Here is a 17,630-nt window from a genome sequence, read left to right on the forward strand (position 1 = left end):
CCCTCTGTGGGCTTCAGTTTCCCCATCTATAAAATAAGAGTGTTGAACTAGATAAGCTCTAAGATTCTATGATTCTCCATCCTATGGTGCTTTCCATCTCAGAGGCCTCCTTTAGCTCTGACATTCCACATTCTCTGGTCTCATCCAGGCCTGATATTCTACAGTTCAGTGCCAAAAATCCCCAGGAAGTCATGGTTCCAACTGCATGGTTTCTGTGTCTATCAGTGGGTTTCATTCTGCTCTTAAGCCCCTAAATGAGCCCATAACCTGAGCACGTGTGCTATGGGTCACAAGGCCTGGGTGAAGGAGTGTAGCCTATCACTAAAGCCAAAGGTGTGCAGCTCAGAGTCCCAAGCTATGAAGGGTGTATATGGCAATGTGGGCCTAAGAAAAGTGCTATTTATGTTTTGCCTTTTCCCAACTGGAAAATAAATGTAGCCAACTCCTTTTGCATACCTCCAAAATCAGCCCTTTGTCCCACTTGGACCTGACTTTAATTTAGGGAAGAAAGAAAGTCCTCTATTGGAAGAAGATGGTTTTCTCTCTCTCCCAGATTAAAACCAGGGGTCTAGTGGGGCAAAAGTCAGATATGTGGAATGCTGGAAGAGTTACAAATGCCAGCAAGGGTCCATTCCTGAAAGCTCAATCATGGGATTTAAAGCTGGAAGAGACCCTTAGAGATCATGTAGGTCAACTCCTTAAACCCCTTTCATCTTACAGATGAGGAAATTACAGCCAAAGAAGGAAGGGGACTGCACAAGGTCACCCAGCAAACAGTTGAGGCAGGAGCTGAACCGAGGGTGTCCAATCCCAGATGCTTGTTTCATCCTGTCTCTCTGACCCCAAACCAAAGCCTTGCCAGTACAGTGCAGGCCAAGGCTAGGGCCAAGCCCCTGGCATGGCAGGCTCTGCTGAAGGGGTGTATGGAACAGCTCCAGGAAGCCAGCTTTTAGGATTCTCATTGTCCAGGGGGCAGGGAGACCTGGGTCTACTGGGTCATGGTGTCCTAGAATAAGCCACTTGCTGCCTGAGCAGCAATGGTCCTCGGCTACTAAGCCAGGAGCAATAGTGGTTTATTCCAACTCAGGTACAATTCAGGAAAAGGCTTCACTGGAGCACCTCAACAGCTCCAGTCCTGCCTATTCCAGATGCCTTCCATGCCTGTCCCCTCCCTCAAACTCCACCACTGTCCTCCTCATCTTGGTGCTGACAAACCTGCCCTACCTGTTGTATGATGGCTGAGCTGGACTGTTCGCCCCTTTGTTCCCTCTCTCCCCCATGAGGCTGGTTGAACTGCATAAAAACTACAGAAGGATGGGATTTAGCAAATCAATGAAGTCTCTGTAGTTCAAGGTTGGGGAAAGGACTTGGGGTGGGAAGCCAGAAGGGCTGCAAGGGATCTGGGCTGGGAAAAAACCAATTTAAAGTCGCCATGAGAAAAGGGGGAATTAGGGAAGCGAGGGAGCAGCACTTACCAGTTTGATAGCTACGTACTCATTTGTATAGAGATTCTTTCCTGTAGAAAGGAAGAAAGGGCTGTAAATACACTGACGGCAAGAGCAACACCACCCGAGACACTCAGGAACACACCGTCTGGATCGGTTCTCATCCACACTTTCAGGTGAAAATCAAAGCCATTTTCCCAGGCCTGGCACAAACTGTCCCCAACCACCAATCTCTCCTGCCACTACCTGGCTATTTTTCTTGTGATGAGACTTAAGAACAACCTCCCTAGCTCCCTCCTTCCTCCTGAGTCCTCTCCTTGGCACCACAATTCATTTATAAAGTGCTTTCCTCACCACAACCCTCTGAGGTAGCAGCCCTCTATTTCACAGGGAGGAAACTGAGGTTCCTAAGGATTAAGTGACATACCTAGCGATGGTCACAAAGCTATGAAGTACTAGAGCAGGAATGTGAACCTAGGTTTTCTGACCTTGGGTCCCGTACCCTTTCTTCCACAAATGTTAGGCCAAGGACCAGAGGAGCTGACCCTGCTCCACTTCCAAGCTCAACGCCGTCTTGTCCCTGTTTATAGAACTCTTTGTCCACGTGCCTTCTCTTTTTCTTCAGACTGAATTCTGGGAAAGCCCAACTCAAATGCCAGCCTGGCCTCCCGGGCTCTTCCCCTTGGCTGCTGTTGCTAACTTCACAAAGTACTCTGTCTGCACTGGGCTGTCTGTTAGTCTGTGCCTCATTCCTCTTCTACCTACAAGCCCATGAGGAAAGGGACTATGGCTGGCTCTGCATGGTCATTTCAGTGTCTGCTGAGTTAATATGGAATTTCTGAAAGCTCAGAGACACATGCACAGACTGTTGCATCTGGGGAAGACAGAAAGGAAGTGATATTGCACCAGTGAAGGTTATACGTGAGAGGGCACCCAGAGAGTGTGCCAGGCAGACCTGACTGCAAGGGACTGTTCTCCACCATGGCCCAGCCCTGTCAGCCTCAGGACACGCTCTCTAACATGGGCAGAAGAGCCCTCCACAGGCTCACAGGATGGATTACAACAGCGAAGCACTGGAAACGTCATCGAGCCCATGTGGGCAAAATGTCAGCTCCTCGAGGACAGGCTCTAGCTTTTTTTTGGAGGGGAGTGTCTTTATATCCCCAGCAGCCAGCACAGTGCCTTACATATAAGTTGTTTAAGACATTCTTTGTTCAAATGGACTCCTCTCTCCTCACTGTACAAAGGAGGAAACAAGTTCAGAGGGAGAATAAGATATGTCCCATTTAATAAGCTGCAGAGCTCAAATTTGAGCCCAAATGTTCTGACTTCAAACTGTTCTCTCCTGGTGCCAGGTCAGCTCTGACGGTAGTTCAGAGCAAGTGGCCAAGCTCAGAGGACCATCCTCTTCGCTGCTGCTAGAGCCCTTCTAGTATGAAACACAAAATCACCCACCTCACCACCTCACCCTCGCCCCCACCCCAAGGGGACAGTCCTTTGGTCCTGGAACTTCCCCCCACCTTCCCAGGAACATTTTCTAGGGTTCTACTTCTTACCCCCAACCCAAGGCATCCCCCTAGGCATAGGATGGGGAGGAAGGATGTTGAAGGCCAAACTTTTCACCTAGGCGCAGAGAGACTGACCAGAAACCTCCCTTCTCAGGCCTCAGTTCTTTTTTTTTAATACATAAAATGGGAATAATATCAGCTCCTTTAAAACACCTTCCCTAAGCTATTGTAGGAAAGTGCTTTGGTAAATGGAAAAGTGAGAGAGAAACAGAAGCCTGTTCCCTGGATTACTCTTCTCCACTCCAAGCACCAGCAAACAAGCCTGTGCCACTCCCCTGGGGATGGGGATGGAGTAGAAACACCCCAGGGAGAAGAAACTATAGAACTGGTCCAAACTGAATCTGTCCTCAAATGGAGCTGCCTTCCTCCCATCCAAAAGTGTATCTGTTTTTTTTTTTAGTATTTCATTTTCCCTCAGCTACATGTAAAAACAATTTTTAACATTCTTTTTTAAAACTTTGAGCTCCAAATTCTGTCCCTTCCTCCCTTCCCACCCTCACTCCCCATTGAGAAGACAAGCAATTTGGTATAGGTTATACCTGTGCAGTCATGCAAAACACATCCATAATACTCATGTTGTAAAAGAAAACATAAAAAACTGCAAGGAAAATAAAGTAAAATCTGTCTTTACAGAGCACCATTTCTTTCTCTGGGTAGCATTTTTCATCATAACTCTTTAAGAGCCGTCTTGGATCACTGCGGAGAAAAGCTAGGTCGTTCATGGCTGAACAGCTTATAATACTGCTGTTACTTTGGATCTAGTACGTTTCACTTTGCTTCAGGCCGTACAAGTCCAAAAGGACATGTCTTCAAAAGGAAAATTCTATCTCCACTCAAAACTAGCTTTTCCTCTGCATAGTTTCTCCTCGGACAAGTCTGGTCTGCCTCTTTCCTGCACCAGACCACTGCTCATGCTGGTCCTCTCTCCTCCTTTGCCCCTTCCCTTGGAAGTACCAGCCCAGGGGCCACCTTCTCCATGAAGTTTCTGCTAGATCCCCAAATGAAAGTTTTCTCCATCCTTCAGTTTTCCCAAAGTGTTGCCCAGCCCCTTCCTGTCCTTGTCATGTTCTATCTTGCAATCCTTACTTAGGTCCATATCCTATTGCTCCTGTTCAACGATAAACTCTGATGGTGAGGCATTACATGGCTTTTCATCTTCATTTCACATCAGGTAGAAGGCTTTCTGCACGGTAAAGGCCTTTTTACTGAACTGAGGCACTGAACAGTAACCCCGGTTACATGCTGCACTAAGGGTTGGTGCGAGCAAGAATTTGAAGAAAAGGGGGGTTTGTATATATCTGGATGTTTTATTTGATGAGGGATGGACAGTGGGATCCAAGAGCCCTGTCTAGGACCAGCCCAGAGAGACACTGGGATACAGCCTCAAGGGAAAGAAAGGGCAACAAGCCAGAGACACCATCACCAACGATACGGTCATTGAGACTGAGGAACTTTGGGAGACAAGGGCGTCAAAGACAGACAGATCTCATATACCTCCACTCCTCTTGCAGAGGTAGCTTTTGGAACCACAGAAGGCAAAGAAGGAGCCCCCAGGAAGACCTGGCCCAGGTAGAAAGGAAACAGGCAGTTCATGACAAGGATGAACAGTGTAAAAACACAGATTCCCACCAAAAATCACCAGCCCCAAGAGGCTTATTCAAATAATAATAGGCTTGATCAGGGCAAAGAGAATGGATATCAATTTAAAAATTTAGACCAAGGTATGGAAGTCATCAGTTATGTAAAATAGAAACTGATATCTGCACTGAGAGGCTGCCTGAGTTACTGAGAAAAGCATTTGTCCAAGCTACAAGAATGAGGCCGGTATGGTGAGTACCACATTTTAAGAACAGGGCCAACCTGGAGGGTCACCAGGATGGTGATGGGCTGGTAAAAGGAACTGAAGATGTAGAACCTGAAGAACTAAAGATTGGGGGTGGGCTGGTGGGGCAGGTAATCAGGTCAAGTCAACACACATTTCTATAGGGTGATTAAGGCCCTGCCTAGGTACAAGAGATCCAGACAAGAAGGTCTTCAAGGGGCTTCCAGACCACTCAAGCATGACAGCATGCACACAAGTATAGTCTGAGGATGTTTCAGTATCTGAAGGCCTGTCATATATAAGTGCAACTAACCTTGTTCTGGACCTCCAGGGCAGAATCTGGAACAATGAAGAGACTTTCAGTCTGATGTAAGGAACAACTTCCTAAAAATAGTGAGTTCCCCAACCTTGGAAGTCTTCCACTGGTGGCTAGGACTTGTTAGGGATTTGTGCCTATTTAGGGAGAACTCTGTACTTTATGGTATCTGAGGGGGCTTCCTGCCCAGATCTCTGACCACTTCACTGGATACTACTGGGCAGAGGGGGATTCTCTGGCATTGGGGAATAATAAAAGCCCTCGTCCCTGGATCTCAGGAGTAATAGCTGGAGTGGTAGCAGGCAGGTAGACTGACCACTAAGCTGAATTCAAAGAGGTGTCCAGTTTTAAGAGGCTTTCCAATGAGGGAGTCTCTCCCTCCCCTACTGCCCAATTCACTCCTCAATCAGACACAGATAAGCACGTCCAAGGTGTGGGGGGAGGGGCAGGACTGCTCCTCTTGGTTGAGGAGAACAACTACCAAGGTCAGAACTTTTTCTCCAGACCAACAGTGAGGTCGTGGGGCAGCACCACATGCCAGCTTTCACAGGGAGCGCCAAGGTGTAGCAAACATTGTGCCCAAGAAGGGACATGGGGCACCGAGTGTGGAACAGCAGCTGTGGGCTGGAGCCCAGAGCACTCTGGAATGAGGCAGGAGATGAGGGTCCTAATGTAGTCTCAGGTCAGCTCCCAACTGGCTAAGCGATTTTCCCTTTCTGGACCTTATTTTCTCCATCTGTAAAATGGAGAATTATTTTTTCCCCTTCTTTTTGAAATATGTTTTACTTCTCTTTCTGGGGTCACTGCGTGAACTCTCTGAAAAGCAGGAAGCAAGACAGCATACTAATCTGTTTATTCACTCATTCCTCGTATACTTGCTTCCATGTCTCAGACGGGGTCCGTTGGACTGGGGGATGGGGGAGAGGAGTGTGCGTGGTAGAGCTCCCTGCCCTTACGGTGCAGAGGAATTCCAGGTCTCCAGTCTATTACTCACCAACTCCTTGGCTTTGCAAAGATTCCTGTCCTGGTCTGGGCCCTTCCCTACCAAGGCGGGCTCAGCCTCAACCAGCAGGAACCTGTGTGTTGGGGGTAGGTGGATGCTGCACTGAAGGCTGGAGGAATGAAGGGAGGGCAGGCTGAACCATTTCCTACACTTTCCCATTTCTGCATCTTGGTTTAGGCTGTTCTGGTGTCTCTGCCTGGAATGCCCTACTTTGGCCTGCGGGTTTCTCAAGGCCCTGTTCAAAGAGTATTTCTTCCTTAATGCAGGCCTTCTGTGACTGCCTCTCACCCGGCCTGCAGCCTTTTCTACATCTGCCCAATCTGAAACTGCAGCACATTTAGCCTTAGACTTAGGTGTCCAAACCTTCTCTCCCACAGCACGATTGAATTCATGAAGACAGGCATCTCCCTGCCTCACCACACTGCCCTGAACAAGCATTTGCTGGCCTGACCACATGGGGTACATAGGTACAGAAGGGTGATGGGGACTGTGAAGGACTAAGTGAGATCAGGGGGCTGAAGCCCAGAGATCTGCAATGATCTGTGAAACTACAGAGCTAAAACAAGTACAGAATGAGGCTAAGACCCCCGAACAAGCAACAGGAAGAAGGCTAAGTGAAGGCGCCAGAAAATGCAGGTACTTCTGAGGAAGCAGGGCAGTAAGTCTGCTTTGGCAATTTCTTTCTAACTTCCTGCCTGGGGAAAAACCAGTGTCTACAGCAGAATGTGTTAGAAACAACACTAGCACCAGTATAAGGAGACTTGGGTGCCAGCCCTGTTTACAGCTCCGACTTCGTGTGACTTTGGCCAAATCACTGCCCCTCTCTGGATCTCAGCTGCTTCCTCTACCAAATGAGTCGGCTGAAGACTAGGTGACAACCTATGACTTTGTGTCAGCCAGGTGGGAGCAGGAATCTTGGGACAGCGATGCTGTCTCATGCTGGTGGCCAAAGGGCTGACAGAGCTGTATTCTTGAGATCTAGAGCTCTGGGCCTGGATACAGGACACCTGTCTTTTACACTAATGTGTGCATGAACACACACACATACACATATACACATACACACAAGCTGTAGCATGTATTACAATTGCTCTAAATGCCAGAGAAAATCCCTTCTTTCATTTGAGAAGTGAGAGTCTATGGGTGTGGAATGTTGCATGTAACATTAAAATACAGTTAATGGGTCTGTTAGTTTTGTTTGACTGTTTTCCTTGTCTTTGTTACAAGGGAAGACACATTAGGTAGGGAGTGGAGAAGGATGGAAGGTACATCCAGAAATGATGTTTTTGATAAGACAAGACAAACCAAGACAAGGTAATGAGGTAGAACCCCTAGTTTTCCCTGAACTGGGGCTTTTTAGCATTAAATCAACCACACTCTCCAAGCCCAAACTCCCTGGTGAAAGGCAGCAAAGTATTTCTTAGAAAACTGTCCAGGAACCAGCAAAGCAAAGCTTCAAGTTTAGGGAGTGAACTCTTGACCTCGGCCTGCTTTATCCTCACCCACTGTCTGGCGTTAGGACCTCCTCTCCTAGAATATGACGCAGATGTACGGTGTTCTAAGGGAAGGGATGTGGGCAGAAAGCCCATGGGGCTGCCCCCGCCTTTGTTCCCAAGGTCCTCTGCTTGGAGGGCAGTAAAGATCATGCCATCTGGCTGTGGGGGTGGTGCTGAGTTTTCTAGGATGTGAGGCCAGAAACCCTGCAGGACCAGCTGCCCCAAGGCTCCCAGGACAGCAAGATAATCAGTGTCGTAACTGCTACTTTAATTTAAGCCTATCTGTCCTCCTCCCTGTCTTTGTGGCCAACAAGCTCAGGAGAAGGTCCGTTGGAGTACAGGGTGAATAAGGCTCTAGGGAGGTCAACTGGCACTGGAAAAGCAAGACTTAAGGCTGGCGGCATTCTGGATACAGAGCATAAAGGCATAGGCTTAATGTGCATCCATCTGACACACCTTCCAGAAGTAAATAGGTCAAAGAAGGCCAGGGGTCTGGACAGGCATTCCAGCCAAGTACTACTAAAGAAAGGCTGGAGGAAAGGAGAGGGAGAGAAAATAAAGAGGTTATTTTCATAAAGAACAGAATCTCAGATTTGTAAGAGAACTTAAATAAGCAGAAATCTGTTCTTTAAACATTCTAGATAAGAGGTCTAGAACCCAACCTCTGCTCGAAGCCCTGCAGTGATATGAAACTGGTTTTCAGGGCCACTAAGTCACATGTGGAAGGAATGTTAAGGTTCATCTAATCCTCTCATTTTACAAGTGTAGAAAGTGCGTTCCAAGAAGGTGAAATGACCTGCAACAGTCACACACAGGTAGTGGCAGAAGCAGGATTTGAACCCAGGACCTGTGCTTCTCTGCTGCCAGTTAACTTTTCCTTACAGGCACACTGTTGGCTGCCTACTCTCACTTCCCTGTACAAGTCCAGGATTTGAAGACACTAAGCCCATTCTAAAGCTTCTCTGCAGGAATGATTGTTTCATGAGTCTCCTCCTCATCTCAGTCTGTCTGTCCTGGGCATGTTCCAGTTTCTTAATTCTGTTCCTATAATGCTGCAGGATCTGAGCAAAGCTGACAAGAATGAAACTCTCCACTTCTCCTCATTCTTGGCACATAGAACACTGCATTAGGAGCCTGAAGACCCAGACTCAAAACCTGACTCTGCCCCATAGAGACAAATACCAGTCTTTCTGGCTGCCACATCACACAGACCTGGTGTGATCAGTCACAGAGTGACAGGATAAGGAGGCAATGAGCTGGCGGGTCCCTGTACCCCTAGAAGAGCTGATGGCATTGGCTGAGACGTGAGGTGGGGGTGATGGCTTCACTTGGCCATCAGTCAGAACAGGTTCCCATCTGTGGGAATCACCTCACAACTGCCTCCTCATGTGGTACAGCTTCTGAGGTAGCAAGAGGATGCTCCCCTTTCTGAGACCCCTCAGCACACCTGCCAACGCCAAGGGCAAGGTGAGCATCAGGCCAGGGGAGGGCAGAGAGACAGCTAGGTAAGAAGCAAATATTTTTTCTAGAGTAGGACATGAAATAAGATGCAGTTAAATTAACAAAAACCTTCAGAGCCAGGCTGAAAAGCTTGGGTTCGAAATAAAAGACAACCATGGTTCTGATGCAGACAAGAGGTACAATGCAAATAGCCTTGACAAGACACACTGGTAGGGTGGGGGTGGGGAAGTACTTCTAGAGAAAGTATTAAGTTCAGTGGGTCAAATTCTTACTCTGCCTTTGAGAATATCTCAAAGTTTCTGTGCCTCACTTTCCCCATAGCCATAAAACGAAAATAGAGCCCCCTTCCTCAGCAGCTCTATCTCTGAACTGCTTTGAAAACCTTGTCTCAAAGGATTTAAAACTGGAAGGGATTCTGGAGCTTTAAATTCAGTCCAGTCCCTTTATTTTACAGGAGGGTTATATGGGTAACTTGAATTCAGCAATCTTAGGTGCTTGGGATGAGATTTTTGTCCCTCTCGGGGGCCTCTGTAGTGCAGCAGGCTCCGGATGGAGCCATGGGAAAGACGATTAAATGATGACAAGACATCATCTTAACTAGCTAACTGTGTCTGGCCATCCCTCAACCCAGAAACACAAAGAAATGGCTGGAGATAGTAGGTGGTACCCCCTTCCTCCAGAGGTGACCTGAAAGATCCTTTTGTCCTCCCATTTCCATCATGTTCCCCATTTCCCTTGGCCCCAGGGCCTAGAAGTCTGTGGCTAATCACTAAAGTGTCTGAGGTCTAACACTGAGGGGTGGGGCTGGATAGAATGCAACACAATATTTAAGATCTCAGTTCCTGATGCCTCCCAGTGAGTAAGTTTAATAACCTGGATGACAGGATAGAAAAACTGGACAAGAAGCTTATTGAAATGTGTAGAGACAGGCCTTGGCAGAGCCCCTTACAGTCACATAATCAATGAATCTCAGTGACCTCCTGCCCTCCCCCATCTCGTCTGAGAGATCAGTTGGTGAGTGTCCTTGGAGCCCTCCAATGTGGGGAGCTCACCATCTTTCAACCCCACTCCACTCAGATTATTAGGAAGTTCTTCCTTACACAGAGTCACTCCCAGTCCTCAGGGCGTAAATGGAACAAGTCCCATCTCTCTCCTCTGTGACATCGTCTGGCCACCATTCATTTCCTCCTGAAGTTTCCTCTTCTCCAGGCTAAACTTCTCTGGTTCCTAAACTGACTGTGGTTTTAGTTCCCTTGTGAGCCTGGTTAGTTCCTTCCAGTCATTTGTTTATCCGTGTCAATGCTGTCCGGGGTCCTTTTCCTTCCAAGACAACTGACTTATGTTTGCAGGGGAAGAGGTTAGCGTAACTGAAGGTTGAAGTTTGGATAAAATGTTAACTTTTAAGTTAGTTCACCTTAAACCTCCATCCTAGGGCATGAACTCCAAACACTTTCCTTGTGCAACCCCACTGAGACATTTTGGAGACCAGAAGGGTATGAAAATAAATGTGCCCACTTGCCCAGACCCTCATGGCCCAGGTTCAGTCCACCAAGTGTTAAGGGGCCACCTCATGCTGAAACAGACAAGATAAGAAGTAAAACAGGTTAAAGACAAGGGCTTTTGGACTCTTAGAGAAGACTCGCCTAAGGAAGGAAGAAAACAGGCCTCATGCCCTCCCTAGAGGCAGTCTATGGGTAGCCATGGCATCAAGAGCAGTCAAGAAGTCAGCTGATAGATCGCAGAGCTCGGTGACTCCCCAGAAAAGCTGAGAGTAGGTGGGAAGGTATAGAGGACTTGGGAGGCTCAGTGAGTAAGACTCCTGGCCCTCTCCTCTCTGGATGTAGCATCAAGATAAAGAAAGCTCTGGTTCAATCATCAGCCACCTACAATTTAGAGGCTGCTCCCTCTGACATCCAGGAGTTCTGGGCCTTTGGGTAGAGGGTCAACACTAAGCAGTAAGAATTCTTGGGCAAGACTTCAGGATAAAAGCATTTTGTTAAATTACTTGGGGAAACAATAGGTGCTGGTTTAAGTATTATACTTTTAAAAAAGAAAAACAGAAATATCCCATATAAAGATGATGCCCTTAACCATCTCCCGACCCCCAATTACTCAGTATTTATCTTGGGATTTACTCACATGAGCCAATGCTGCTTCTTACTTATTAGAAGGGAAGCCCCTGGAGAGCAGGAACTGTTTTGGTTTTGTCTTTGTACCCTGGCACCCAGCTCAGGCTCTGACACCCAGTAGGTGCTCAAGAAATGCCTGTTTACTGATCTATGTTTGATATGTTCGTTATAACTTTCCATGGACCTAACCAAGTCAGCTATTGGAGACATACATCAGTCACTCCGTGGCAAGGATGAGGACGCCTAAGCCAAGGCAGCTGTTATCCCCTTGTTCTACAGGAGGAAGGGGAAGGGAGGTGGGGGCTGATTTGCCCAAAGTTGCTCAGTAAGTTGGTTAGCAAAGCTCAAACTCCAAACTTGGTTTCTCCTCTTTTCCTCACTTTACAAGCTTGTGACTGGACTTTAAGTAAACACATTAAGAGTTTTCCGTAAATACGTATAGAGAACAGACTTCATAGAAAGTAAACATAAAAAGAAAGTCATAATGTATTCCAAGGCTCATGACTTGGGCTCAGGAGTTTTTCTCCATGCTCCCACCAACATCCTGGGTGTTTCCAGACAATAAGGCTGGCTACCGAAAGGCTCTGAAGGCAAGCAAACCAACTGAAAATTGACTCCCGGCTACCAGGTTAAGGCCAGCTTAGGTTCTGTTGACAAATAGAGCAGGTTGTTCTGTAAGGCAAAGGGTGGGGAGGGGGGAGTTGGGGGATATGGTGGCAAAAGCCTGCTACCGGGCACCAGCACTTCTTAAGTCACTGTAAAAGTAGGGCCCTGGACTGGGCATTCCAAGAGACACTGGCCCTGACCAGTACACCATGAGGTATGCATGGGTGAGGGCGAGAACATGCACGTGCACACACAATAAGCAAGGCAAGGAAGCTAATGCTTAGATATCAGCGAGGGGTGCAAAAAGTCAGAACCTGTAGAAGCTCAGAAGATGAGGTCACCCTGGAAGAGACAGAGGAGAAAGGCAGGGAGAGGAAGGGAAGGAGAGAGGGAGAGGGGGAAGAGGGGGAGGAAGAGAGAGAGAGAGAGAGAGAGAGAGAGAGAGAGAGAGAGAGAGAGAGAACTAAGAGTGTACTCACAAGGGATTACAGGATTTTAAGAGGTGGAAAGTCAATCAAGAGATCCAGTTCAATGGTCCATTAATTTACAAATGACCACAAGAGCCCCAGGCTGTGGTGACTTTCCCAAGGTCATACAGGATCGGAACCAAAGTGATGACTCTCAAGCCCTTCTTTAACACTAGCATGCTGTTCCACAGCTGGGGAAAAGGCTAACTAAAGGTGGGGAGGTAGGAAAGGGAACAGAGGACTGAGGGACAGATGAACAAAATGTAGAGGGTGAGAACAGGAGAGAAAGTGAGGAGCAAAGAATCTTTGAGTTGGATACCCCCTTAGAGCACAAAATAACATCAGAGCTGGGAGGGCCCTTAGAACATAGAATGTCAATCCATTTTAACAAGCATTTGTCAAGGGCTGACACCAAGCTAGGTACTGGAGATGTGCCAACTATAATTAGTCACTGTCCCTTAGGGAGCTTTTAGAACATACCACAGATGTCACAAAATGACATAGGAGCTAGAAGGGACCCTGGAACTTAGACTATCAGACCTGCAAGGCAATTTAGAACACAGAATGGAACACAGAATGAGAATGAACTCTAGAACCTGGAACATCAGACCTGGAATATACCTTAGAATACAGAATATCGGTGCTGGAACTTTGAGGGTATTTTCTCCAATATACTAATTCGGGAACGAATTCCATCAACGACATCCCTTACTACCCCCTCCAAAAAAACTCCACTTCCATCCCTGGCAGGTCATTTCCTCGCTAGAGAGTAAATCTTAGTGTCTGCTGAGCTAACACCTAACTCCTCACCTTCCTTTTACTGCTGCTAATTCTCCCAACAAGGGGCTGAACAGGTTCTTGATTCTTCCCTCTGACTGCAACCTTGGGCTACTGCAGGATCACAACCATGCCCCCCACCCCACCCATTTTAGGCTTTTCTTCTCCAAGCTAAACACTCCCAGTTTCTTTAATGATCCTTTTATGACAAGGTTTCTATGTCTTCCTCAGTCTCCCCCCAGTTTAATCTTCCTAAAAACTGGCTTTCTGTACATTCTAGAGAGGATATGTCTTAGGAAACAGTAGAGGAAGAACTCACCATAAAGAACAGTAGTTGATAACCAATTCATTCCAAGCCCCTGCAGCTGGACCCTACCCAGCAGTCCTCATCTCTATCTACAAGTGGCTCTTTCAGGTGGCACAACCATCACTCTCCACTAGTGGGAATATCCAGCACAGTTCAGGCGTACAGAAAGCTGACTGCCCACATTCAGGGCTCCTACCTTTGGCTGCCGGCCTTGTTCAGACGACCCTCTTCACTGCCCAATCTACTACTTCTCCCTAAGGGTCAGGCTTTCCCCTGACTCCAAGTGACAATCTACAAATCTGAAAAACCCACTAAATAGCTTTGTTATGAACCACAGAGATGGCTAAAGGAACTCTCGTCCTACCCTTCTTCCAGTTTCCAGAACAGAAATAAATGCTAGCTATTATTATGTTAGCTGTAGAGGCAGCTAGGTGACTTGATGGATAAAACCCCTGGGCCGGGAGTCAGGAAGATCTGAGTTCAAATGTGACCTCAAATACGTACTAGTTGTGTGACCTTGGGCAAGTCACTTAACCTCTTTGCCTCACCTATAAAATGCACCTTACCTCTCAGGATTGCTGTGAGGATCGAATGAAATAATAATTGTAAAATGTTTACCAAAGTTCTTGGCACATAGTAAGTGCTCCAGAATGGTTAGCTATTACCACTATTACTGGCTATTATATATACACTATAAACATAACAAGGGTCTCCTGTCAACAATGATAATTATTTCATCTACTACTTGTATAAAATAACAAAAATTAATACAGATAAAGATGGTATAGAATGTTATCAAAAAATATGAAAAAAATGTAGTTCTTTAAAAAGTACTAAAATAGCTCTTCCTGCTTAAAAAGTTGCTGACTACTGGGCTAGGAAGAAGAGTCTAGGCATATTATGAAACAGAGCCCTATATTTTTGGGGCACAGATTTGAAAGGGTTTGCAGTATCTAATGAATGAATATTCTGTATGGGAAGATGATCCAATACGGACAAGTTAAAGATCAAAATTCTGAATATACAAGAAAAAATTATTCTAATGACAAAGCAAAATGGGAACTGCTCAAGATCAATGCAGATGCATAGGGAACTCAGTCAACTTGGAATTTGTTGTTTTTACATCTGAACTGCCATCTTTTGTTTTTACAATACATTCATTTCCAATTAAGTGTCTCCACTCTCCCCAACCAGTAAGCCATCCTTCATTACAAAATAAGGAGGGGAAGCAATTCAGTAAAACTAACCAACACATCAGCGGAGTCTGCCAGCACATGCAATGCTGCACACTCTCAGTCCCCCTTGGCCGATCCTGATCATTATATTACAAAGCTTTTACTGCCTTCGATTTTAAAGGATTTGTTCAGAAAACTGAATCAAAGACAAGTAAACTAAGGATAGATACAAAAAGAGCATTATGGTATAGTAAGAACATTTAGAGAACTAATGTCTAAAGAACCAAATCTAACAATGAATGCGAAGGATCAAGTAGAGTATTTTCAAATTTTCTTTAAAAGGAAAAAGATCAAAGAAGGTACAGGACCACTGCTCCAGGTGGATGGGCTGAGGGTAAGAGGCAGCCGTGAGAAGGAGGCTTCAGTGGTCACCACATCTGTAAGGCCTCAGTTTCTTAATCTGTAAAATAAAGAGGGTAATGATCTCTGAGGTCCTGCTAAATTCTAAATCTATAATCCCTTCAACTCTTATTTTGCTTCTGCCTTTTTTTAAAAAGAAGAATGAGGAGAAGACTAAAGACAAGTGATGAAATAATGAGAGAGGACCTCAGGAAGTTTAAGTCATTGATTCTAGACAAATGATATCCTGAGGTACTGACAAGACTGGAAGGTGTCATCGCTAACCTGTGGTCAGCGTTGGCTCTTTTATTCTCTGTATTTGGATACCCACTGCCTAACAAGGTATCTGTTACACAGCAGGGACTTAATAAAGACTTATTGATCATGGATGAGATAAGAACTGATGCAAAGTGAAGATAAGCAGAACAAGGAAAACGATAAAAGTGATTACAGCGAAGTAATGAAAGAACAAAACCAAAATATCAAAATGGCACCAAATGACAGTAACCATGCTTGGCTCCAAAGAAGAGACGGGAGACCATACTGTCCTCATCCAAGTGTGGCACCCTTACAGACTGCTGGGGTTGATCAGTTCTGCTGATCTCGTTTTTCAGGTAAATCTTTCTTGTGAGGGATGCTCACCAGGTAGCAAAGGGATACAGTTGGAAGTTACATGTAAAAACAAAATGTTAAATTTAAACTTACAATAAAAAAACGCTATGAAAGACTTTCATGGGAAAGAAGGAGTAGAGTTGCTCTCTTTGTTCCCCGAGGGCAGAAACAGAACCAAAAGAGAGAAGTTACAGGGAGGTAATTCTGACTCATGAGGAGAAGGCACTTCCAAACACTTCCATGACCAACAAGGAAAGGCACTGCTTCTAGCAGCAGCTTGTCTTTAAAGGCTGGCTGACCACCTGTCAAGGACACTAGATAGGGGATGCCACCTACACCGGAGGAGAAGTTGGGCAAGATGATTAAGACCCCTTAATGGGGGGCCTTGAAATTCAAAGATTCTAGGCTCTCATTATTTGCTGAGTGCTTAGACTGTAAGGACCTATGATTTCTTCAGTATAGATAGTATCCTGTCACGTACTTGCCATCACCCTATTAGAAGACTGCTGTGAGTGGCAGCACTGGTGATGAGCTCTGCACACTCAGACTGTCCCTCAGAAAAGTCATTTTGTCTGTGGGGCTCTCCCTGATGCCTCTCCAGCTTCTATGGACCTGTTAGTGCTTGGAGTACACAGCACTGCCTTCAAGAGCGTGCTGTGATGAAGCATTTTAACTTTAAAAACAAAGCTTCACTCTTTATAATCATGCCCCTTTTGATCTTTCCTCTCGCTTTTGGATCCAATAACAGCACCCAAAGGCCCCATGCAAACCCACCTGTAGGGCTGCAGGCCAAAAGGAAGGGTGACAGCTCTGAAGCAGTCCTTCTGGTTGACTCTGGAGAGGCAAAAATTAAATCTGGCTCTGAGAGTTAGCTGCAACCCCAGCCTCTGGTCCAGGTCTGGGAGGGTGGGGGTCTTTGAAGCAGCAAAGGATTTTTGGCTGGGGCAAACACTTTCTTACTAGATGTGTCCAGTAACTAATTTTGAAGATTAGTATCTTAGCTATCTGAAAGCTCAGAGCAAGACCAAAATTCTGCAGCCAAACTTTTTTTTAATCTCCTAAAGTAGTTTTTGGTTAAAGGGCCCCAGTTTTCATTTGAATGGAAAAACCAAACTAACCTCAAGCCCACCTCAGTCCCCCAAATCTTAACATTAATACAACAGAATCCAGATTACAATGATCCAAGGTTTCTATCCCCCCAAATAAATGCTATCTGAGGGGCTCCTTGCTTCTGGGCTGATGGCCTCTTGAACCTGGATGTGGCTCTTAGTGGTATGATCCAGGGCCTTGGGTGGCTAGGCTTAGCACTGAGAATGGAGGTGAGGCTGAGGACTCTGGGCTCTGGCTGAGCTTCACCAACACACTTTCCTTTCTGGAGCATCATACATATAGAAAAAGAACTCAATCTTCAAGAGTGTGATTAGGGTTAATCCTTTACTGTGATCATGCAAGTTCTGTTTTAGATGGTATGTGATATAGTGATGAGTGCTGGATCTGCTGTCAGAATGTCTGAATTCAAAACCTGGCTCAATCACTTAATACCTGTGTTACCTCAGTATTCTCATCTATAAAACGATGAGGCTAGACCAAAAGGTTTCCTTTCATTTCTAAATCAAAGATTTTGTAAAACTTTACCTTTGTGGGGTGGCCATGTGCACATCTATAAAACTGGCAGGAAAAATAAAATAAAATATATATAAATTTATATAAATTATATATAAAAATAAAATAAAATTGCAGCACTAACATCCTCTGTTCTAAGGTTCCTCTCAGCTATGCCATCTAGGACTATGATTTTAGTTTTTTTTTACTTAGGGCCACATCACTCCCTTAAGTTTATACATATTTGAAAGGTGGAAAGCACTAAAATGTGTTTTTCACACAATGCTATGTGTCTGCAGTTTTTAAAGTCAAGAAACCAATAACTTCCTTAAAAAAATTAAATATTTATTTCAAAAATGCTAATGGAAAGTGCCCTAGAAGCTGGCAATGGAGTCAGGAGACCTGAGGTTTAAGTCCTGCTTAGTTCTGTGATCCTGGGCAAATC

At 45.7% G+C, this 17,630-nt stretch overlaps 1 protein-coding gene across 17 annotated transcripts in view; it reads right to left on the reverse strand.

Annotated features, from left to right (window-relative positions):
• The window catches only part of CSNK1G2 (casein kinase 1 gamma 2), a 97,683-nt gene that overhangs the window by 10,397 nt on the left and 69,656 nt on the right, over positions 1-17,630 (reverse strand). For 16 of the 17 annotated variants that reach the window (XM_072601503.1, XM_072601510.1, XM_072601511.1 and 13 more), the window contains one exon: positions 1,476-1,516. In XM_072601503.1, the coding sequence (XP_072457604.1) occupies positions 1,476-1,516 (41 nt within the window). Of the gene's footprint in view, positions 1-1,224; positions 1,305-1,475; positions 1,517-17,630 lie in introns of those variants that run through there. The other variant, XM_072601513.1, reaches the window with a different exon arrangement.

This window comes from Notamacropus eugenii, chromosome 4, assembly GCF_028372415.1.
Source record: "Notamacropus eugenii isolate mMacEug1 chromosome 4, mMacEug1.pri_v2, whole genome shotgun sequence".
NCBI classification, from domain to species: Eukaryota; Metazoa; Chordata; class Mammalia; order Diprotodontia; family Macropodidae; genus Notamacropus; species Notamacropus eugenii.